Source organism: Seriola lalandi, unplaced genomic scaffold (genome assembly GCF_002814215.2).
Source record: "Seriola lalandi dorsalis isolate HSWRI2012SDOR001 ecotype SW California unplaced genomic scaffold, Sedor1 jcf7180002054464, whole genome shotgun sequence".
Classification (NCBI taxonomy): Eukaryota; Metazoa; Chordata; class Actinopteri; order Carangiformes; family Carangidae; genus Seriola; species Seriola lalandi.
In genome coordinates this window covers 1,045,699-1,069,577 of record NW_019525017.1, presented here as the reverse complement: position 1 = coordinate 1,069,577, position 23,879 = coordinate 1,045,699, and the positions used below count along the sequence as shown (strand labels likewise).

Below are 23,879 nucleotides of genomic sequence, written 5' to 3'. Positions count from 1 at the left end.
AAAAAAAAAAAGTCATATTAAGGTAAGACATAAAAATGTCAAAAAATGTCATAGTATACTAAGGCATAAAAAGTCATAAAAGAGTTACAGTATAGTAAGGCATAAAATGTCATAAAAACGTCATAGTATAGGAAGGCATAAAACGTCAAAAATGTCATACTATAGTAAGAATGTGAAAAAACATCATAATATAGTAAGACATAAAATGTCATAAAAACATCATAGTATGATCGGCATAAAAATGTCAAAAAATGTCATAGTATACTAAGGCATAATATGTCATAGTATAGTGAGGGATAAAATGTCATAAAAACATCATGGTATAATCAGGCATAAAAATGTCAAAAAATGTCATTGTATAGTAAGGCATCAAAATGTCAAAAAATGTCATAGTATACTAAGGCATAAAAATGTCAAAAAATGTCATAGTACAGTAAAGCATAACATAGTATAGTAAGGCATCAAAATGTCAAAAAACGTCATAGTATACTAAGGCATAATATGTCATAGTATAGTAAGGCATAAAATGTCATAAAAACATCATAATATAGTAAGACATAAAAATGTCATCAAAATGTCATAGTATAGCAATGCATAAGAAACATCAAAAAATCTATAGTAAGGCATAAAAATGTAAAAAAAAAAAAGTCATATTAAGGTAAGACATAAAAATGTCAAAAAATGTCATAGTATACTAAGGCATAAAAAGTCATAAAAGAGTTACAGTATAGTAAGGCATAAAATGTCATAAAAACGTCATAGTATAGGAAGGCATAAAACGTCAAAAATGTCATACTATAGTAAGAATGTGAAAAAACATCATAATATAGTAAGACATAAAATGTCATAAAAACATCATAGTATAATCGGCATAAAAATGTCAAAAAATGTCATAGTATACTAAGGCATAATATGTCATAGTATAGTGAGGGATAAAATGTCATAAAAACATCATAATATAGTAAGGCATAAAAATGTAAAAAAAAAAAAGTCATATTAAGGTAAGACATAAAAATGTCAAAAAATGTCATAGTATACTAAGGCATAAAAAGTCATAAAAGAGTTACAGTATAGTAAGGCATAAAATGTCATAAAAACGTCATAGTATAGGAAGGCATAAAACGTCAAAAACGTCAAAAATGTCATACTATAGTAAGAATGTGAAAAAACATCATAGTATAGTAAGACATAAAATGTCATAGTATAGTGAGGGATAAAATGTCATAAAAACATCATAATATAGTAAGGCATAAAAATGTAAAAAAATGTCATAGTATAGTAAGGCATAAAATGTCATAAAAAAGTCATAGTAGTAAGGCATAAAATGTCATAAAAAAGTCATAGTAGTAAGGCATAAAATGTCATAAAACCATCATAGTGTAAGCAGGCATAAAAATGTCAAAAAATGTCATAGTATAAAAAGGCATAAAAATATAAAAAATGTCATAGTGTACAGTAATAAGGCATCAGGAGAACATGCAAACTCCACACAAAAAGGCCCTCCGCTGGGACAACCGCCGACAACTTTCTATGTAAGAAGCAAGCCCCCTAAGCACTGTGTCATCATGTCAACGTCTTAGCAAGATATAATATAGTAGGGTATAACAACGGCATAATAAGGTGTGGTATTACAATCATAGTATAATAAGACACATAATGTCATAAAAACATCATTGTGTAGTAAGGCATAAAACATCAAAAAACATCATAGTATATTAAGGCATAAAAATGTCAAAAAACATAATTGTATTGTAGGGCATAAAAAGTCACAGTATACTAAGGCATTGGAGTCACTAATTAACCTAAAGTGCATTGTTTTTGATTGCGGGAGGTAACCAGAGTACCCTGATAAAATCCATGGAGGCATAGGCAGAACTGCCAAACTCCACAGAAAAAGGCCCCTAGCCCAGGGTTTGACCCCTCAACCCTCTGAGTTTGAATCAACAGTTCTACCAACTGTACCACCATGTCAAAGCACCACACATGCATAATTTAGTAAGCCATAAAATCATAATAGTATGGTTAGGCATAAAAGGTCATAGTAAGGTAAGGCATAAAAAAGTCATAATATAGTATGACAAAATAACATCATAGTATTGTTAGGGATAAAAACGTAAAAAATCGTCATTGTATATTAAAGGATAAAAATAAGGCATATTATACTTAACATAAAATGTCATAGTATGTTAAGGCATAAAAAGCCATCGTATATTAACGTACAAAAAAGTCATAGTCTAGTAAAGTATAAAATGTCATAGCATAGTAATGCATTAAAACGACACAGTACAGTAAGGACTAAAAAGTCACAGTATAGTAACACAAAAGCGTCATATCATAAGGCATTTAACACGTAAAAGGATGACATGCAAACTTAACACAGAAATCTCCCTGGCTCAGGTTTCCTACCCTGAACCTCCTGAGTGGGAGACAAATTCTAACTGTACCACTTCATCCCAAAGTCTTAGTATAGTAGGCCAAAAAATATTATTGTACAGTAAGGCTAAATAAAGTCATAGTAAAATACAGCATAAAAAGTCATTGGCACAATTAATCATATTCAGGAGGGAACATCACACAATACTCTGCTTTAACTTTTTAAATACAATTATAACTGTACACTGTACAACAATGTCAAATTTATTATGTATCTGCTTGTTTAAGTGCTTCACTGAAGTGAGTGTCAAATCACACACACAGTAAAAATATTTAAAACTAAAACATATTATTCAATCATTAAAAAAAATTCTCAGGTATTTTTATATTGACACGTTTTATTTTACATTTTATTTATCCAGCGTGGCATATTTTTTATATATTGAAACTTTTAGATCTCTACTACAATTTAGATTTGAAAACATGAAATTGTGTTGGGTTCCTTCAATAATCTTAGACTTTACAAGGCATCACTCATACCAACAATCGCTTCCCAAACCAGAACAGAAATGGCAGCACTGCAGTAGTCAATCCTCACTTAACACACTTACACTTAACAGAAGACACTGACACCATCTCCCAAGTGCCTCTGTAGTTGGAGAGAAACTGTTTCTTATACTCTCGGAAAAAAACTGACATAGTCTCCCCTGTGTCTGTGCTTTAAGAGGCAGAGGATCTTTCTCTGTTTCTCTTGCCTCTCTTCCTTCTCTACTTGCTCCTCCATGTCATAGTGCGCTCCTGTCGTTCCTCCTGATTTACCAGACATCCCCTTTCCCCTGCTGTCACATTTGGTACAGATGGTTAAGCTCTATGGAGTGGCCTGTCAGTCTCCATTCGGCCGCCTCGGTGTGACAAGGGGCCTGATGGCTTGTGAAGGGCCCCCGACTTTCCCAGCACATGGACACTGACATTTCTCAAAGGAGCTTGCATGCGCGCTCCCCACCCAGCCAGAGGAGAGAAATGAAGAACCTGGAGTTGACCCAAAGCCTGCCACAGGCTAAGAGAGCCAGGGATGGATGGAAGAGAGAGAAGGAGAGAGTGAAGATCGAGAGGTTGAGGTTAGATTTAGAAGAAGACAGCATGAGAGGAAAGAAAGACAAAGAGTAGGAGATGAGGAGTGAGTGGGAGACAAAGCGAAGAATAAAGAAGGCAAGTGAAGTGAAAGAGGACAAAGGAAGAATAAGAGTTAAAGAGAAGTGAGTCTTAACTGTCAGGAGAGACATATGTCAGTCATTGCCTGTGGATGTGATCTTGTAGCTCATGTCAGTAACCCATCCAGTGCCCTGTACCACTGCACTAATCACTCCGTAACCCACCGCCCACCCCCACTGCACCGTTCAGCAGAAAGACTGCCTGTCTGTTTGTGGGGGATGCGGGTGAAGTGAAGCAGAGAACACCCCGTCACCCCTGAACACATTTCCACCTGCACCACCCAGCTGAATCAACCTCATTCAGTTAGACAGACCACTGCTCATCATGGATCAGTGCAAACATAAAGAATGACACACTCCTTTTCCTCTAATCCTGTTACTGTAATTATTACAGAAGAAAAATCAACAAATTTGAAAGAGGGAAATAATCTAAAATTGATTTTTTGACTTGAAACTTTGATTTTGATCAGGAATAATGTAAAGAATGAACCTGACCAGCACAGTTTTTGATGGCACCACAGACACAGTTCCTTTAGTAACAGAAAAACAAAACACTGATCAGCGATAGTGTGTAGTTGTTGTAATTCTTTGTGTGCATGATTATCACTAACTTTAAAACCTTTAGTCCTAAAAAAAGAAAAGAAAAAAATATGCTTTCTTCAAAAAAAGGTCACAATCATGTTCAAAAAATGTTTCCTAATCTGCATCGAAAATCCCAAAGACAGATGAGAGACTGGCAGACTGTGAAATAATCTAGAAGATGTGACGAATATTCGCCTCATTATTCCTCAGATTCTTTTCTTCAGTTTTCCTCTTAGCTTCTGTTTCTACAATACATTTGTTTTCTGAGAATTAGTTAAACAGTTAATGTGCTTTAATCATCCTGTTATGAGAATTTTCTTATATTCATATAATCCCCATCATGAAATATTTTCCTTTGACAAGTGAAAGTTGACGCAAACATGAAATTATTAATAATAAATTGGTTTTCAGGAGGGTTTTTTTCTTTTTCCTCTGTTATTCTTCATTATTTTAATGCATCGTTTTAAGAGTTAAACCTGGAGCTAACAATGAGCACAGAAATGCAAGATTGTGCTGTACTAATAAGAAGCTGAACTCCACTCAGCGAATCACCTGGATGCTGCTAATAAACAGAGCATGTAACTTATGAAGCACTTAATTGTTTCAGTTTTCAGTGCAAGCGTTTGGTTTGAATAAAACATTCACGCAGCTGCCTCATGATGAAATGTCATCTCTGCCCTCCGTTATAATAAGAAGCCATCACCAACCAAACCTTTGCCAGTATTGTGTAAGTTGTTATATTGCATCCTGGCTGCAAGGTAGAGACCGCATTTGACAATCCAGAGGGGGGAGAGAGGGTGTAGAGGGGGGAGCTGCTGTATTGTAGTGCCTCCGGGCAGTGCTCCCAGTCAATATATATCTCCACACTCGCTCCTGCGCTCCCATTTGAGCGGGACGCGCTGCCCTCTCAGTTGCGCTGCAGAGGAGTGACAGCCAGCCTCACCGGGACGCTCTCTAGGTACGGATGATTACATTTCCTCTTTATTTTTATGTAGCTCATGGCATTCAAGCAGGTTAGTTTATTAAGATTAAGGGATATTTATAAAGAGAACTTAAGAAGAGGCCCTCTACATGGTGCTTTTGCTTGCACTAAGAGAATGTTTTTTTTGTTTTTTTTTTATTTGAACTGCACGGCTTTTATAGTTTAGATTTTGGAATATAAATTGCAATGTGAGCGTTTTTTTCTGAGATTAAATCTGATCATAAAGTTATTTTGAATATAATGCAGGTTAACATATTGATTTATTCTATACACTTTTAAATTCAAAATTTAAACTGAATAGTCACAAATTTTACACATTTGCATTATAAAACGTAGTTTTTACACCTATTACATTAATTTTAACCCGGAATAATTAAACCTTGTATTAATTTATCAGCAGCAGCAGTGTTGTTTTGCTGCAAAACTTAAATGCCAGTAAATAACTTTATTTATTTATACATGCAATCAATTTGAGGATTGTGTTTATAGAAAAACGTTTTTTTTTACAAAAATAGTTTGATTGCAATATCAAATAAAAACCTGTAATACTGGAAATGAAAGATGAAAAGGCAACAAGCAGCAGACTGTGATGATGAATGACACTGAAATTTTAATTCTTAAATCCTCTTTTTTTTTTGCAGAATCTTTTTTCAGAGGGAGACACACAACAACAGATCATTCAGATCTTAGGTAAAGTATTTAATTTAATTTAATTTAATTTCAAGTATGAATTTTATTAAGGTCTACAGCCTTTGTGTGCATTCACTTACTGTACAAATAGTGTGTCCCATAGGCTGTCAGTGGTGTGGTTGCTGTTGCATGTAACTTGTCAAAGCTTTTACTGTGGTGAACCTCCTTAATTGCAACAATAGATGTTCAAGCGGTGATGCTTGTTTGATCATCAGCCCTAAAAGCTTAAAACAAGACCGCAGGGTTTGGATATGGGGCAGCGGGGGGGCCAAAGTGCACAGTCAGTGGAGAGTCAAGCGGATAGCAGTGGCCAGGAGAGGGAAAAACCTACAGTAAAAATGATTTTTATTGATTGGCTCGTAGCAGCAGCTGTTAGGCTCCATTATGAGCTCAAAGCCCAGGTCAGAGCCCTGGGGCGGACAAGTGAGCCAATCAAATGGTCAGCCACCAATGGGCCAAGTCTGAGGGTCCAGTTGGGAGAGCAGTTGGCAACAGCCTGCCATCCTGTGTTAAGCTCACTGTGTCTTTCATCATCAACCCTTGTGCTGTGGGTGTTATTGATGAGGTTGTCCTCTGTCTCTCAGAATAACAGGCCATCCATCACCGGTGTTTGCTTCACTGGCCTTTATCTCAATTTTTTTTCTTTCTTTTTTTTTTTTTTTTTGTCATGAGCAGTCTGTGTAAGACAGAAAAAGATTAGTTGGTGAAGTTTATTTTTGCCTCAGCTTGGACCCTGAGCATCACACAGACTTTCATCTTTGAATGACCTGGGGAAAAAGACAAAAATAAAAGCCTCAAAGCAGAGTGTTTTAAATTGAGGAGCACACTCTTCCTCACATCTTCTTTCACCGCAGGGTTTTCCCACCGGCTTGGCTGGAAGAATAAAAAGATCACAAAGTTTCTGTAATTTAACTGATGAAAAAAACCCATTGTGGGGTATTTAAATTTATTTTGAAGGATTAGAAGAGAGGGATATTAATTAAACTACAGGAGAGAACATTTCTAGGCCAGAAACAGTGATAAGTAAATGGAAATGTGCAAATAGTAGATCACTTTAAAATGCTAAACTGGAGGTGTTTGCAACACATTTCACAAATGGAAGAAAGACAAAATAAAATAGTATTAAAAATAATAAGCAGAAATTAATTAAAATGTCCATTATGAAGGTTTTTTAGCCTCTCTAATCAGACACAAGTTCTAAAATAATCATCCATCACAATAATTAAAGCTTTTTACATTTTATTTGTATGCAGTATATCTTATTCAGCACTTAAAAGCCTTATGATTACAATGTAATCTCTCATAATCTATGCGGTTACTGCTGATTGAGCAACAAAGTCTGACCGAACTCCAAATGCAGAGGTAGTAAGACGAGACAGGAGAGCAGTTGAACCTATGCACCATGTCCTGACCCAGATCCCAGTCCTGGCACTAATGACGCCCTATAGGCATGATGCCAGGCTCTCATTAGGAACCAGGCCTCAAACCCCCAACTCCTCTCCCTTCCATACCCGCCTCTACACAACCCTCAGCCTGGCCGTGCACTGCCTGTAGCTGGCCTCCGAGGGTCCGACCCCTAAACTCAAGCAGGCCTGAGAGTGCTTGTTGCGGGGGCCCCCTGCACAGGTGCAGAGTCCCCCTGTGACGGCCCCTGTTTGCCCCCCAGCCCTGGGCCCTGCTAGCCTTGTGACTTGTACTGCACTGGAACTAATGAGTAGTGGCAGGTACAGTGAGAACTGAGCAGCGTGGGCCTCCCTGCAGTTAGGTTAGTGGCAACCCTCAGCTTAGGCAGACAACAAATGTGCTCTCATAATACACATATGTGCATAATGACCCCCTATACCACCCTTCAGTGCACACACAACTTTATCTTGGATATTTGGATTCACACAGAGCTTCATTTCTGCAAGCTGTCTCCTTTTCTCAGTCACAAAGAAGAAATAGGTGAGGACGTGTAGGCGAAGGATAATGTTACCTAATCTGTTTTTGATCTGTTGATCTGTTCTGCAGTTTTATTCATACAAAATTGTTCTGTTTGTTTCACAGGTTCGTCAAGAAAATGCTCTTTTTCGTCCCCATCCACCTACAAAACTGAGGAAAAACCTGCACCGCATGAAATGTACCTTGGCACAAAAGATAGAAAGTCTAAGCATCTATTTTGAATGATCAAAATTTGAATACATTCACAAAACCTTTATAAATATTAAGACTCAGTCATGTCTAAGGACGACGCCTGCAAAGTGACGTCTGCCAGCAAACACAAGGAGCGCAAGCCGAAGAAGCCTCACTATATTCCCCGTCCATGGGGCAAACCCTACAACTACAAATGCTTCCAGTGTCCTTTCACTTGCATGGAGAAGTCTCACCTGTACAACCATATGAAGTACAGCCTGTGTAAGAACTCCCTCTCTCTGCTCATAGAGTCAGACTGGCCCTATAAAAAGGGCAACATCCTGCACCCAGACCAGCTACGACCCTTTCAGCAGGCACACGGTCTCCGTGCTCCTGGAAAGGATGAGTTAGAGCAGATGACACGGGCCGAGGAGCGACAGAGGCAGCGGAGGAGCCCGGAGGAGGAAGGAGAGGACAGGGAAAGCCAGGGACCAGAGGAAGAAGAGGAGGGAGGACGGGGGGAGGGAGCAGAGATCGCCGGGCTGACGAAAGAGAGCTCCGGCAACAGCAGCAGCAGAGGAGAAGCCACAGAGTGCGCTGCCAAGAAAACCAAACCGCCAGAGTCAGAGCTTCTGATGGCTGACATGCTCTCACTGGAAGACCAGCTTCTACGAGCCCGCTCAGTTGAAGTAGAGGCCCAGCTCAAACACTATAAGCTCTCCAAGACATGTCTAACAGCGCCCGGGCTGCTGTCGGAGCAGTGGCGGCTGTTAACATCCAGCCACACTAAGGCCAAGTCAGAAGGAGCTCAGCCCAGAGTGAGTAGCTCAATTCCCTGTTACCCTCCCCCACCAAACCTGGTGGACTACCAGGATCCCACCGGACTAAATCTGTCAGTGCTCGGGGTGGGCTATCCCATCAGCCCGAGCCTCTTCTCCTACATGAACTCAGCTATTCCCACTGCTGCCACCGGTGTCGCCGCCCAGGCCCACGCACAGCTCGCCCAGCTACCTTTCCTGGCGTCGGCCGCTCAGCTGATGCACCCAGCCTCCGGAGCGCACACAGACAGAGCTCTCATCCCCCCTCGTCTCTACTACCCGTTCCTGTGTGAGCACACGTTCGGAGCGGCCTCCACTCAGAGTGATAGCAGCAAAGGACTCAAGACGTCCACAAACAGTCTAGAGGCAAATCCCCTGTCTGGCTTCCAGCCTAAAGTCAACCTGTGGAAAGTGCCGGCTCTGCGGCCAGGGACCACCGCTGTCTCCCCTGCTGGCTGGGTGTCACCTCAGAGAGACTCCCCCGATCAGGGCTACAGGCTGGGGGATAAAGCGCAGGCCACAGCGAAGGAAGGTAAAGCAAGCTGGGGGCTAAAGAGGACGGGGGCTCCACTGAGGAACCATGAGGCACCTGTAGAGAAAAAGCCAGCCATGGGCTTCACTTTGGACCTGCTGAAGAATATTCAGACTGCATCGACTCTTAACATGGCAGCGGACAAACTTCTCTTCCAGAACAGGTAAAGATTTTCTTACATTTGACTTTTCTTATTTTAGAATAATTATTGTGACTTGTAAAAAGAATAGTAGGAGGAGTATCATCACCACTTTTGTCATAATATCTGCAGTGTAGATTCGACAGGTTAGGAGTATTTTATTCTGTCATTCTCTCAAACATTAAAGGTTTCCATTTACAAAGTTTTTAAATTTTATCCTATCCACAGTTTACAGGACGCTCAGCTTCAGACCCGGCCCACAGAACTGTGGTACAACGATCCTCTCACCAGTCCAAACAGTGAAACATCCTCCCTTTCAACATGTGGCGGGCCCAATAGCCAAGACTCGACTGCTGCTCGGACAATGGGAGAGGGAGCATCAGAGTCGGTGGCTGCTCTCCTGAGTGACCTCTCCAATGCCTTGCAGGAGTACCAAGAGGCTGAGCGCAAAATCTCCCACCTGGAGAAGGAGGACCTTCCTGCCCAGCGCCACCTCTGGGAACACCTAAGCAAAATCCGCAGTGAGCTCTCCCACATCCACCAGGCGCTGGAGCGGACAGCTCGCCAGAGCGACGGGCCTCTGGACCTGTCAGTGAAGAGGGACTCGACAGATTTGGCTGGTGACCAGGGCATGAGAGAGGACAGCAGTCTTAAGGACAACGGTATAGAGTCAGAGGAGGAGGACGAGGAGCTGGAGGAGAAAAAGGAGGAAGAGGAGGATGAGAGTGAGAGGAAGGCGATGAGGGCTTCGTTGGAGAGTCGTAAGCAGTCGTTGGACATGTTGATCAAGATGAGTCAGGCATCAGTGGTAAACACAGAGGTTCTGTCTCCCGGCGGTCTCAGCATCAGGCCCAGCCCGGCTGAGGCCCTGTGGCCGAGCAGAACCACTAAGTGTGAGGCAGACTCCAGCGTCCTGCTCTGCCCCGACGGCCGATCAGTGGTGTTCACCGACATCCCTGCCTCTGCCAAAACCTCAAAGAGACCCCCGTCCATACAGCGACTAGAAGCTCAGTGTCCGCCAAGCCCTTTGACGGCTACTGAAAACTAAACCTCTGCTCCTCTGACTGTAATATAACTGATTCTGTACTGTCCACATATGCGGTTGTCTTTGTAGTCGCTGGCATGGCTTTGATTTTCACTGGCTGGAAGAGGACCGTCGCGCTTATTCTCAGTTTACCTTCACAGAAACCTCACATATTTTGCACCTTATGAGAAAAATGAATGATAATTTGAAAGCGAAGGATTTCTAATGCACTAAGAACATTGATTGTTACTATAAGATTCTTATTAAAATGATTTAAAAATGTAACATCAGCACTTAATATTTTACATCAGGATAATTGAAACAGTGAAGTCCATTAAAATCATGCTGAGAGACAATCCTTTGAATGGATTTGTAAATATTGTAATTACAATAAATGTAAGTAAAACATTTTAAAGGGTAAATGGTTTTATATGGATGATGTCATGTTGGGCTGCATCATTTCACTTGATGAAAATAAAATGTATTATACACACTGTATTTCTTTGAATAAACTGAGTAAAAAACAAAGCGTTTCATTCTTTTTATGAAAGTGGAACAATAAAAGGGAAAATGGGAACAAAATGAGGGACAAGAAACACAAGAAGTGATGAAATAATAATAGATTTTGATTAAATTGTATAAAAGAAAAAAAACTGTAATGTTGTTTCAATACAGTCCCTTTTGGGGGGAGTGTGAGGCTAAGTGCTGTCATCACGATCATTTAGTCTAAATAAGAGACAAACAGATCCGTAGTGGCAGCTCCACCTCACTTCTCTATCTGCCCTGACATAGTCGGGTGGCGGTGCTAAAGGTGAAGTAGCTCCTTGAGCTAAATCACCATCAGTGGGGTTACCTGTGCCTCTGCTCCTGAATCCAGGAGCCCCCCTGCAAAGGTCAGAGCCCCTGGGGCCGAGCTCCACGTTGGTTAAAAGGAGGACTACCTGTCTGCCCCCAGGGATAAGCACCCAGCGCTGGGCTGCTCCGCCTCCTCTGGCCCCTTCACCACCTTCACACTCAAGACGGAGCGGCAAAGGTCAGCTGCCACGACCAGAGGAGCCACCAGTGGACGTTCAGTCTGAAGAGGTCAGAATGCCTGTCTGATGCTTTTTTTTCAATTTATATTTGATATTTGCTGAATATCTTAATTGAGTTATTACACACACACACACACACACACACACACTGTGTACATACAGTATGTATATATTTGAAGTTAAGCGTCAGGCAGAGAGATTGGATATGTCCACCACAACAAATAAAAAAGAAAGACCAATAGAAATATTTTCGATATTTTGTTCCCAGATTTGTCACTAAAGTAGAGCTTTAAAAATGAACTGCATGCAGATCCTGCGATGCTTTGAAGAGCAAGATTTTAGACACTTTTAATATAAAGTTTTGAGTAACCAGTTTGTTGGTGATTCCCCTGAAAAAGTAATATGTTAATATCATAATGTTAGCAAACCAGCAAAACGCCCCTGACTGGTTTCAGGTTTTCTGCTCTCTCTGGATAATATTGCTCTGGACTGTAACGTTGCTGATGGCTCCCTCATGTGGACAAAAGATTTAGAGCCATGTGATTTTTGCTCATGCACTCTACTGTCAGTACTGGAACAGTACAAGAACTGCCTTCAGAAGGTTGAATACAGTGAGACTAAACAACATCCTTCCTCAAAAGGAGACTGATTTATTTAGACAACCATGAACCTTTAGAGAACTGCAGTCTTTTAAAAAAGGAAGTGGAGTTCTGCAACTTAAAGCAGCATAAGACAATAATAAAAGGGTAAGTTTTAATATTTTACTTGAATTGTTATGGTTGGAACATGCTTAATGATGCTGTCATAATACTCAAATTTAGACACATTTAATGTCAAAGAAAACGTCTTTTCAAATTACCTCTGCAAAAGTTGTAACATGAATTTAATATTCTGAAAGTTGATTTTTCCCAAGCAATTAGGAAGGGTGGAGAGGTAAAGGATTTTTATTGGATAAAAACAATGATTTCTCTTGTTGTTTGACTGACCATTCACAGTAAATCCTCCTTGTCATATAACCATGTTAGGAGTGATGCAGTGTTTATTTCTATAGAATGGATGTTGAAAATTGTAATATAGTTTAATTAAACAAAGTTTGAAATTGAAAAAAGTTACATTTGTCATTGCAGTAATGTCTCAACAAACAATTCAAGACTGCAATTGATGACTTCCACTTTTGGTCATATGTACTTGTATCTAGATGTGGCTGCTTTCAAATGGGGTATTTATGTTACACAGTGGAGAAAACCTTAAACATTAAAGCAACTATAATCAATATTCTAATTTTTTATAATAGTAATGTATCAAATGACAACATGAAAACTATGTGACAGTGTGAAAGGGGTTGCTATTGGTGATGAACCTAAGAGAGCATTATCACCGCTCTCTGCAGCTTATGAAGTTTTATGGCAAGTTCTAGTTGATTGCGTTGATGATCTCATTGCAGTTTTACACAAAATAGAAGCGATTTATTAGTCGACAAAACACAATTGCAAATGATCTGTGTTTTCCACTGAGTGATGTTATGGTAATAAAGCTGGGTTTTTTTCCTTTCACACCTTGTTTCTGTTGCCTGCAAGAGGCCCCCCCAAAAAACATCCATTTTCTATAAGAACATTTCAACAGAGCTGCCTTGTGAGATTCTTTTTTAACTTACCCACTGACTTTTCAATCTGAATCTACTTTTAGATTTCTTTGGTCTGACTCTGTGCAGTCTGTGACAAGGGAGTTGCCAAGTGATGATGGTGCAAACCGTCCTGTTCCTGCTTCTGCTCAACGCCTCGGCCTGCTGTGGTTTTGGCTTTCGAGGCTGCTCTCAGAACTACCCCGCGACCAATATCATGTGGTGCTTCAACCGGAATATCGCCAACTTGTCTGATGTCATTAGCATGATCCCTGATAACGTAATAACAATCAACCTGTCCAAGAACAAGATCAGAGTCATCCCACCTGGATCATTCAGCCAGGTGCTTGGGCTCAAAAACTTGGACCTGAGCCAGAACCAGCTGGACTCTCTAAAAGGAGGAGAATTCAGAGGCCTGGTTGTCCTGGATCTCCTCAACCTTAGCAGCAATAACATCTCCAGCATCCACTCCAGTGTCTTTGAGGGACTCACCAGGCTTCGAATTCTTCTGCTGCCCTTCAACAGACTTGCAACAATTTCACCAGGTATCTTTAATTACCTTCCAGCGATTCATGAAGTCAACCTGTCTCTCAACATGCTCAAGACTTTCAGCTGTGTAGAGTCTGGAGGCTCCTCCACTCTTAAGCATCTCCATCTTTTTGCAAACTACATCCAAAGGGTAAATGTGAGCTGCTTCCCTGCCCTTGAGTACATCAGGCTGTCCAATAACTCAAAGCTGGAGCTGCAGGCAGATGTTTTTGCCTCCAACCCAAGGCTGAAGTTTCTGCTTCTTCAGAGCGTGAAAGTGGAAGCGCTGGTGGGACTCTCTATGGACACAAAGAGGAAGCTCACTTGGGTGGCATTTTCTCTGTTTTTGGACAAATCTCCTCTGACTGTCTGTAGAGTGATAGAAGGAATGGACCAGCTTAATAGAATAGAGGTATGTGTACTCCTTGTAAAACAGAATCATTTTGCATACCAAAATCAATATTTTGTAAATGTCTTGTAAAGAAATATGTCAATTTTAACATGATACAGGTTGACCTGAAAGGATCCAGGTTACCGCACCATAACTCCAGCCTGCTGAACTGTTCTGCCCCAGCAGTCGTCATTATTATGGATGCAAACTTTGGCAATGTTGCCCATTTGTCGCTGGGTAAAGGGAACACGAGCGGCCTTTATCTCATTAACTGTGGGTTGAAGCAGATATCTCACACAACATTTGACGGTTTCCAAGAACTGAAAACGCTGCAGCTGAATCAAAATAAGATCATTGTTCAGCAGGACGCATTCAAAGGCCTGACCGATCTCACCTTTTTGAGTTTTGACAGGAGCAAAATACGTGACATCAACCCAAACTGGTTTGTCCCTCTGAAGAAGCTGACTCGTCTCTCTCTCATAAAGAATGAAGTTCTTGATTTGGCACCAAAGGTATTCAGTGCTCTCACCCAACTTGAGCAGCTCTACTTGCAGTTCAACCTGCTGAAATACATCACGAAGAAGCCTTTCAGTAAGCTGCGGAAGCTAAGCAAGCTCAACCTCAGTTTGAACATCATTGATTTCATCGAAGAGGGTTCCTTCCAAGATCTGACAAGTCTGAGGTATTCATGATTCTCTGCTTGTGTATTCATCTTTTCTCTCTGCCCATTTATCTAACACATCTTTTTATCCATTAGTTACCTGGACTTAAGTGGAAACCGCATCAAGAGGCTGACACCATCTATTCTGTCTGGACTTGTAAATTTGAGGACATTTGTTCTGTACAACAACCGCCTCCATTTTAGATCTTACGAATCTCCTTTCATCAACCTTACTTCTCTGCAGGTAAATGCGTTTCTTTGAGGTGGGAATATGCTCTTCCTGCTCAGTAGAGGAAGAGGAATGCACTGTGTGAATAAATCTGCCTTTCTGTTTCTGTATCTGTCTATCTTCCATGTCCATTTTGGAGTATCTGGAGATGAACTACCAGGGGCCTGGAGGTCGGGGCATTGGGGATATTGGGCCGCATTTCTTCCAAGGTCAACGTCAACTTATCTGGGTTGGGATTGGGCACAGCATCTTGCTCAACATCCACCCTGATGCTTTCAGTCCTCTGGTGAATTTGAAGCAACTGTACATAGCTGGAGTGATTATGAAAACGACCAACCTGAGTGCAGTGTTCTCCCCTCTGAAAAGGCTGAAGAAGCTGACTCTTTACAGGGTCGACCTCGACGCTCTGCCTGCTAACCTGTTGCCTCCAGATAATGCACTGGAAGTTCTCAAAGTCCAGTCAAACCACCTCCACACTGTGGACAAAATGATGCTGGAAGCTTTGCCAAGGTAGAGGAGCCACCGCTGGCAGCAGCTTCGTATTTACTTTATAGTCACAAGAGCGGTATCAAGCTTCTCATCTAACTCTTGGCAAAAAAGTGAAGAGATGTATTTGTTATGATAGGTTCACTGGTTTTCAACTTAAACCCTGTTGCTTTACATCATTCATGACAGTGCATCACCACCTGCTTCAGTCTGAAAAAACATGAGCCATCACTGCACTTCCTTAGTGAGCCTAAATATACAGTAGTCCAGACACCATGATGAATCTTACAAGATGATCACATGTATATTCATGTTCAACTTCGATTTGAGCTAAAAACAAATTTCAGCAAAATAATGTCAATCAAAATTCTGTATTTCATTTCACTATGTGGTGAGTTTCCCCCTTTTCAGCACTAAATTTATCAGAAGACCTAAGTGATCACCCTGTCAGAATGTAAAGAGCAGGTAATTTAAAACCATCAGTGAATTTCTCCGAGACATGATCACAGAGAATGTGAAAACAACTTTTTAACAAAGCCTAGGCAGAAAAACAGTAACGTTCCCTTTAATATTTAGGTGAAGAACTGGGTCTAAATCTACCCATCAATTTCTGTTTTTTTTTTACACCTATTCAACAAGCGCTGGACTTCATTTCCTTCCCTATAGACAAAAGTTGTGAATATGACACTTCTCTATACTGTGTTCACATGTTCTTTGACATGTTTCAGGACCTAAGTCACTGATTCAAATGTATAAAATACAGGCACCTTCCTAAGTACAACATAAATATCTACTCTGGCAAAAAAAAAACAGCCAGTCATACTTTGTACTGCATTCATTATATGATACACGAGAACCTGTATTTTCCTAAATGAAAAAAGGTCAGTCACACATGTGCCTTCTACTACATTCTGATATCACATCCTCCTCACCCTCACCAGATAAACTGACAGTCTAATAACTGCATCACAAAACCAGACGGATGATCCCTGTCAAATAGACACACTATGAATGAGCAACAAATGAATGAGGTACTGCCTCTGTGTCAACTTTACCTGTACTAGTACACAGATATCCATCCATTTTCTACCGCTTATCCTCTAGTAGGGTCGCGGGGGGGCTGGAACCTATCCCAGCATCTTTTCGGGCGAGAGGCGGGGTTCACCCTGCACAGTTCGCCAGTCCATCGCAGGGCAAACACATAGAGACAGACAACCATTCACACTCACAGCCACACCTATGGTCAATTTAGAGTATCCAATTAGCCTAGTCCCCATTTTGCATGTCTTTGGACTGTGGGAGGAAGCCGAAGTACCCGGAGAGAACCCACTAGTACACAGATATTTTTGTATGAATTTGAATTGAATGTGTGTTGAATTGTGTGTTTCCAGATTGCGTACATTGGACATTACAGAAAACCCCCTCACCTGCACCTGTGAGAACGCCTGGTTCAAGAGCTGGGCGATCCATAATGCTCATACACAGGTACAGAAATTAATATATGTTATCAATCAAATAAAAGTACATGGCTGTAACTTTCTTTGACTGTTCAAATGAAACAATTTCCTTGTTTTTTCCTGTTAAATTCCCTCCAGGTGCTGTACCTGTACAACCTCCAGTGTGACAACGACCGGAGAGCTCCCTACCTGTGGCAGTTTGATGATAAGGCTTGCTCCTATGAGGAGGTTTCCTTAACTCTCTTCATCACCTGCTCTATGATGGATGTGTTGTTTGTATGTTTGTGTCTGGCCTGGCACACACAGGGCCCTGCCATGCGCTACCTGCTGCACATCCTCAAGGCAAAACTACGTGGACGTAGAGGGGCAGCAGGGACCAAATTCCAGTACGACGCCTTTGTTTCCTATAGCTCTAAGGACGAGGCCTGGGTAATGGGTCAGCTGGTGCCCGGTCTAGAGAGGCCAGCTGCTGGTGCACAGAGGCTCAGACTGTGCCTCCACCACAGAGACTTCCGCCCCGGCACAGCTGTCCTGGAGAACATCGAGGCAGCCATCTACAGCGCTCGCCACACCATCTGTGTGGTGACACGTCACTTCCTGCGCAGTGAGTGGTGCTACATGGAGTTTCAGCTGGCCAGTCTGAGGCTTCTGTGTGATGGCAGTGACGTCCTGCTGCTGGTCTTCCTGGAGGAGATACCTCAACACTGTCTGTCTCCCTACATACGCCTGTGCAAGATTGTCCGCAAGAAGACCTACCTGCTGTGGCCTGAGAAACCAGAGGAGCAGGACGCTTTCTGGGTCAGACTGAGAGATGTTTTGAAAGACGAGATGGAGGAGGAGGAGAAGGAGGGAGGAAGAGGAGGAGAGGCTGAGTTGGCTCGGCTGATTGGCTAGAAAAAATGCTAACTATTTTAACACGCCCGTAGTTACCTTTTCACAACCTGATGAGTGTGCATTGCATCAGAAACGTTTACATTTTCAGGCTGTTAAATACAGAGTAATGTAAAAACAAAGAAAACACTCAACAACAGCCAACTGCAATTAAGGTAGCAGTAAACTGTAGAGGTGGAATTACTCAGTATAATAACATAGTGATGTCAATAAAAATAAATTGGACCAGATGTAATAAAACATTTATTGTATTAGACTGAGACTTACTTAGACTAAAGAATGTGTTACTGTCTGACACGTTTTACAAAAGAAACTGGGTTAACCGTTGCTATGTATTATGTTGTATTCGGCTTGAACACTTCATCACTGCTGCCAGATAAAAAGTCAAAGCCACAGTAGTTTTTTTTCAGAGTACCTCTGCATGGCTTATAATAATAAAGTGCTGTAATTATCACTCTGTGGCCTGTGAAGTGAAGCGTGTGCCGTTTTTTCATAACGAGAAAGTTCACACCTGGTCAAATCTGTACAACAGAGTAGTTACGAGATGGGTTGTCAAAAGCTTTTTATATTGACAATACTGCCTGTAAACAGTATTTCACTGCTGTAGTAGGTCAAGGTGGAGCAACTTTATATACAGTACAGTAATTTAGACCAGTGGCTCTCAAACTAAGGTTCAGGCCCCTACAAAGAGTCGCAAGATTAATCTGTGGGGTTGTGACATAATATTAAGGTCGTGATGAAGAAAAACGAACAGATCCGTTTTCATTTGTTGGGCTTCTCTCTGAACTTTGCTCTTCTCTTTTCAGTCTGAAAAGTAATTAGCAGCTATAGTGGTCAGATAAATGTGGTGGCATAGAAAGTACATTTCTGTTCAACATGTTCACCAGAAGTAAAAAGTAGTATGAAATGGAAATACTCACATAAACGTACCTCAACTTTGTACTTCAGTACAACACTTGGGTAAATGTAAAAAAGCAGTGATTTTCCTCTGCACTGTTTCTTACAGGTCTCCATCACCACTGATGTTTACTGGAATATCGCAAGGCTTTTGATTGTTTCAGGGTACACAAGCTCACTCAAACGTGAAAAATACAACTGCAAGATGTCCAAACACTTCATTTATTTGACGTTATACATTCAAATGAAAATAAAAAATATTCATATATATATTTCATATAGAGCTAGTGAGCAAGGTACAAGTTTAAAACAAAACACAGAAGTCTTCCGTGTGGCATATATATATACAAGGCGTGGTTTGAATACTATACAGTGTGTATCCATAGCTGCACAGGTTTCATGGATGTTTATATTCTTCACTCAGTTGAGGCACGACTAGATTTTCAGTGAGAGGTCAGGGATTGGGCCAAGTGCTTCAAGACTGCCGCTTACAGTAAAACATTTCAATCTCAACACCTAAACAGTAGGACTTGCAAAGCAAAGCTTATTAGTGTTAAAGAGTTCCACACTAAAGCATAAAGTAGGAAAATGAGGCAACATGATCATTCTGCAAATCAAATTATACTGTACAGTCATGCAAAGTCCTAAATAGTTTCAGCTTTTATGAGATGATATTCTCACACCAAAGTCAAAACTGAGCAAACACAAGTTCAGGTTTTAAGAAACTTAAAAAAAAAAAATCCAGTATTACTAACAAGTCACGGCTGTTCACTAAGTTTGACAGAAGTCAGGATGTTTGGTTGCACTGCAATAATTGACTCAAAGTCACTACACCAATTTGAGACAAAAAAAGCTTCCTCAAGTAGTCAAGTGATAAGTGCAATCCCACCCCCCTTTCCCCCCCTCACACACAGACACTCCATTTTTTATAAAACTCTCATACACAAGCAAGTTAAGCATCACATTGTTTTCTACTATCAATCAAACCATAGTTATAGTACAGCAGATGCCCCAACAATCAACAGCAAACCATACTCTTACATATATCCAGTAGTTATGTACAACAGAACTGGTGCAACATTAAACACATTAAAAATTATTAGATATAGAAACTGTAACAATAATAAAATACAGCAGATACTTAATTCATATTGGGAAATATATATTATTCATACTGTGTATTGCTGTCTGTTTTGGCATTTTGGAGGATCAATAAAAATGCTGTCATGTATCCCTCTCACAGCTTATTTGACACATCTCCAACTTGGACAGATTATACATCTATGTGTTTTTAAAGAAATCTAACACAGGATTGATTCAGTAAAACTTTTTACTATTAAAAAAAAAAAAATTAAACAAATATATGACAACTTATCAGAGGCATGGAAGCAGCAGGTCCATGTTAAGTATCGACCTTTATAGATTTATTCCATTACCTATAAGAGTCTTCAGCTGATGCTGGCATGACTGTAGAAACCGGACCAAAAACCAAGGCCAGGAAAGAGAAAAGAAACTTCAGATTCTTGATATTCAAATCTTTTTGGAATCTTTTGCCTCAAAAAGCTTCATGCGCTCCTGCACGGTAAGTCCCTCTTTCAGGCTCTGTTAACGAGAGGAAAAGTAAAGTCAATTATTTTTAACAGGATGATAAGGGCTCATGTGGGCAGAGAGGAGTGTTAAAAAAAAAAAACAAAGAACACAAACACACAGACACAGACACCACCAAACACCAACTGTGGATCCCAGAGGTTTTCCTGCTCTGGATGATACACTTTAATTCAGGTCAAAATAAAAAACAGACGGAAAAAAAGTGGTTATGCTGGATTATGGTCATGCCACACAAAACAACCCAGTGGTGTGCACAACACTCGGGTAAATTCAAACACTGATGATTCAAAGACTCACAAAACAGACAAAAAACAACTGTTACAGAAAGGCTTTTTACATTAACAGAGCAAAACAACGTTGGAACATGTGAGATGTGTTGAATAAACAAGGATCCCTCTATATGATGATACGAGATCGTTCATTAGTCCACTGACGAGCAAGACTGATATTCACAAACTACTGCTACTTCTGCCTGTCGAATTACTTGACTTTGACTTAAATATTAAATATGACTAATCCGAAACACTATTACATTAGGCGTTGGACTTTACAGAAACTGTTCGAGAGTTTGGGAAATTCACTTACTTGCTGTCTTGCTAAGAGTAAAGGTTAGAGAAGATTGATACTACTCTCAATTGCTTGCTTAATATGAAGTTACAGCCAGAAGCAAATTAGCTTATTTTAGCTTAGCATATGTAGGGATTGAACAAACAAGATATATTGAGTTAATTGGTGAGCTTTAGAGGGGCTGGTGTGACTAGCCTGGCTACAGCTGTTTCTTCCCTTTCCAGTCTTTATGCTAAGCTAAGATAACTGGCTGCTGGCTACAGCTTCATGTTTATGAATGGATGTGGTTTTGATTTTACTCGTCTCACGCTTGGCAAAAATGTGAAAAAGTATATTTCCCAAAATGATGAGCTGCTCTTTTAAACGTACTGTATGGGAGAGGGATGTAACCAAAGAGGTTTTTGCACGACACACTAAGGTCTGTTAATGCTCACACCTGTGATATTCATCTGAGGGGAGGTGCAGGTTGGGGCAAAAGGGAAGGGTGGGATAGGGGAGATCATGCAAGGGTGGTAAGAGCATGCTTTGCTCTATGTCATGCTATACCTACAGCACATCTTGGGGCGGGGGTGGGGGGTAAATCACCCCACAATGGGAGTGTCAGCTATCCCATGAGACCTGTTCAGTGACAGACTGATGGACAAAACAAGACAGATGACAAACTTATGGGACAAGAGACTTTCAGTGACAATGTCCTGACCAGCTAACTCTGGAACACATTTCTACAGTAGGTGGTGGCTGAGTTGCAACAATTAACACTGATAAAGTCTGCTCAACACGACCCTGAAACACCACCTCACACAGCAAACTGGAACTGTAGCTTCAGAGTGTGTGGGTTTGGATCTGAGATAAAAACGCTGGTAATTAGGGAAAGAAACAGGGAAACGATTTCATTAAATCTGACACTCACCTTTGACCTTATGCCTCTTAATTGCTTGGAGGTTGTTGATTGTTCTTTTTTAATAAAATCTGGATTACTTTTTGATTTCATGATATCTGAAAACACAATGAAGGCATGTCATTATTATCATGAACATCAGGTAGCATAATAGCATCAGAAGTGTAATTTTCCAAGCCCTTGAACTGATACAAATCCAATCTAACAGCTACTCTGGTTATGCTTTTTGACATATGTTACCCGAGTTGCTTCATAACATCACTCTTGAATGGTCACATTACTGACAAAAATCTTTGGCATTGCAAATAAGATTTAGGTTAATTCAACTCATTCAGGGTTTAATAATAAGAAAACTGAACCTGTTCTACTTACCGTATCCAGACGTGACTGTTCCATCGACAGTCCTCTCGCCTAAAGCTTCTGTGGCGATGAGCAGTTTCTCCTTCAGTTTGGTGATGTCACAGTCAGCCTTTGCTTTCACAATACTGAGCTCTGTATATATGTCCTTATATTTGTCTGTGGCATATTTCTTGTCCTGGGACAAGAAATCAATGATACATCCTCAGTTTTTGTTTTATTTTGTTAAAAGTCATAAAGTAGTACGGGTACATACCTTCAATAAATTACCATTTTCTTTGCTTACCCTTAAAGCAGACTGCAGTTCATCTTTCAAAGAGTGGATTTCCTGTTTAAGGTACTGGATCTCTGACTCCTTAATTCTCAGCAACACCTACGTCATGGAGACAGACACTCATAAGATTAAAGAGTAACTCATCAGTATGTGTGTGCGTTTTTTGCATGTTGCATGTTTATTTACCTCCAGTTCATACACATCTTTGCCCTGGGTGAGTGGTGACATCGCCGTTTCTCCGCTGAAACAGGATCGCATCCGAATGATCTCTGCACTCAGTCTGTTATTTAATTCCTGCAGGAAAGAAGAAAGTTGTGCTGTACTTCTATGGACAGAAATGTATTTGTATGTACATGTGCATGTATATGCATTCAAACCTGGTTGTGAGCATTTAGCTCCTGGTTCTCTCTCTGACACTGCCTGAGGGCCTGCCTCTCGGCCTCCAGCGCCTGGGCCAGGTGAGCGTTCTCCAGACATTTCTGAGAATACTGCTCTGACAACACCTCCAGTTCTCTCTGGATGGACTGCAGCTCCTCCCTAGATAGACACATCATCATATGATCAACTGGAGCTCTCTGCTGATGTTTACCAAATATGTTTGAGTTTTTCCCAGAGAAAAGAGAGTGGATCCTTTTCATCATGATAGCGATTTTCCCAAAGACCAAAGTTTAACTGCAACACAGACTCAACATACTGTATGGATTCTTTGACCATCCCACCTGAGCCATAAATATGACGTGACAATCATTCTTAAGGTTAAAGTCAAAACTATAACAGTATTTTCAGGATTTGACTTTCAAGCTTTACCTCTGCACGCCTCAAACTTTTACATGTTTGTTCAATAAAAGAAGGAGGTGGTCAAATTAACATTTATGCTCCTTTTCTGGCAAATGTGCTTCTCATTTGTAAAGTTTAATAGTTTTGATGTTCTTGTCAAAAACACATACTCGTATTGTAAGCGAAGCTCATCAATGTCAGAGTTCAGTCCACTCAGTTGTGAGCGCTGGGTCTTCTCCAGTTCCTCCTTGTGTGCATTTTTCATAGCTTCAATAGCTACATTAAAGACAGAGCACACACATTTAATTATAGTATGACAGGCTTATTTCAAGTGTAGAAATTATTGGTGGTAATAGAATTTATTTCTTTACCAGCAATTGTTGCGGCAGTCTCTTCAGCCAACAGTCTCTCTCGCTCTTCCATAAGTTTGGAAATCTCCCTCTGATGCTGCCTCTGGATGTCTTCTATCACCTTCTGGTGTGTTTCTTCCATTGCAGCAAAGCCACGTTCGCATGTGGCCTACAGAAAGAAAAGGTCAAAATTCGGTCATCCCATGATTGATTTTGCACACGATTTACCGTGGCTATTGATTCAGTGTGATATCTAATACTAGTTCACTACATGGTGTGTCATGCAAAATCAGTGACAGAAGCCATGCAAGCTGTTTTCATGATCTAAAGCCCAGCTATGTTAGTAAGAGAGCGAGTTAAAGCAGTGAAATTCTACTCCAGCAAAGCTGC

At 40.7% G+C, this 23,879-nt stretch overlaps 2 protein-coding genes and 1 pseudogene across 8 annotated transcripts in view; 2 read left to right on the top strand and 1 right to left on the bottom strand.

Annotated features, from left to right (window-relative positions):
* The first annotated feature begins 7,865 nt into the window (after positions 1-7,865).
* Positions 7,866-10,991, top strand: prr35 (proline rich 35). The gene is made up of 2 exons (XM_023411238.2): positions 7,866-9,463; positions 9,668-10,991. The coding sequence occupies exons 1-2, from the start codon at positions 8,055-8,057 to the stop codon at positions 10,485-10,487; spliced, it is 2,229 nt and encodes a 742-aa protein (XP_023267006.1). The 5' UTR covers positions 7,866-8,054; the 3' UTR covers positions 10,488-10,991.
* Positions 10,992-12,132: 1,141 nt separating this feature from the next.
* Positions 12,133-18,215, top strand: LOC111658631 (uncharacterized; annotated as a pseudogene). The gene is made up of 6 exons (XR_015437570.1): positions 12,133-12,243; positions 13,184-14,058; positions 14,157-14,719; positions 14,795-15,437; positions 16,805-16,898; positions 17,009-18,215. The product of XR_015437570.1 is annotated as an uncharacterized LOC111658631 (transcript).
* Positions 18,216-18,866: 651 nt separating this feature from the next.
* Positions 18,867-23,879, bottom strand: part of mpripa (myosin phosphatase Rho interacting protein a) — a 48,086-nt gene continuing 43,073 nt past the window's right edge. For 4 of the 6 annotated variants that reach the window (XM_023411182.2, XM_023411186.2, XM_023411185.2 and 1 more), the window contains 8 exons: positions 23,511-23,658; positions 23,310-23,415; positions 22,740-22,899; positions 22,549-22,656; positions 22,375-22,461; positions 22,104-22,266; positions 21,744-21,829; positions 18,867-20,260 (listed from right to left, as the gene is read on the bottom strand). In XM_023411182.2, coding sequence (XP_023266950.1) covers positions 20,189-20,260; positions 21,744-21,829; positions 22,104-22,266; positions 22,375-22,461; positions 22,549-22,656; positions 22,740-22,899; positions 23,310-23,415; positions 23,511-23,658 — 930 coding nt within the window. In that variant the 3' untranslated portion in view covers positions 18,867-20,188. Of the gene's footprint in view, positions 20,261-21,383; positions 21,467-21,743; positions 21,830-22,103; positions 22,267-22,374; positions 22,462-22,548; positions 22,657-22,739; positions 22,900-23,309; positions 23,416-23,510; positions 23,659-23,879 lie in introns of all 6 variants that reach the window. The other 2 variants (XR_002761009.2, XR_015437565.1) reach the window with 1 other exon arrangement.

Coding starts and splice junctions, on each gene's coding strand:
- prr35 (XM_023411238.2), top strand. CDS start 8,055: ATGTCTAAGGACGACGCCTGCAAAGTGACGTCTGCCAGCAAACACAAG. Junction 9,464..9,667: donor AAACTTCTCTTCCAGAACAG/GTAAAGATTTTC, acceptor TCCTATCCACAG/TTTACAGGACGCTCAGCTTC.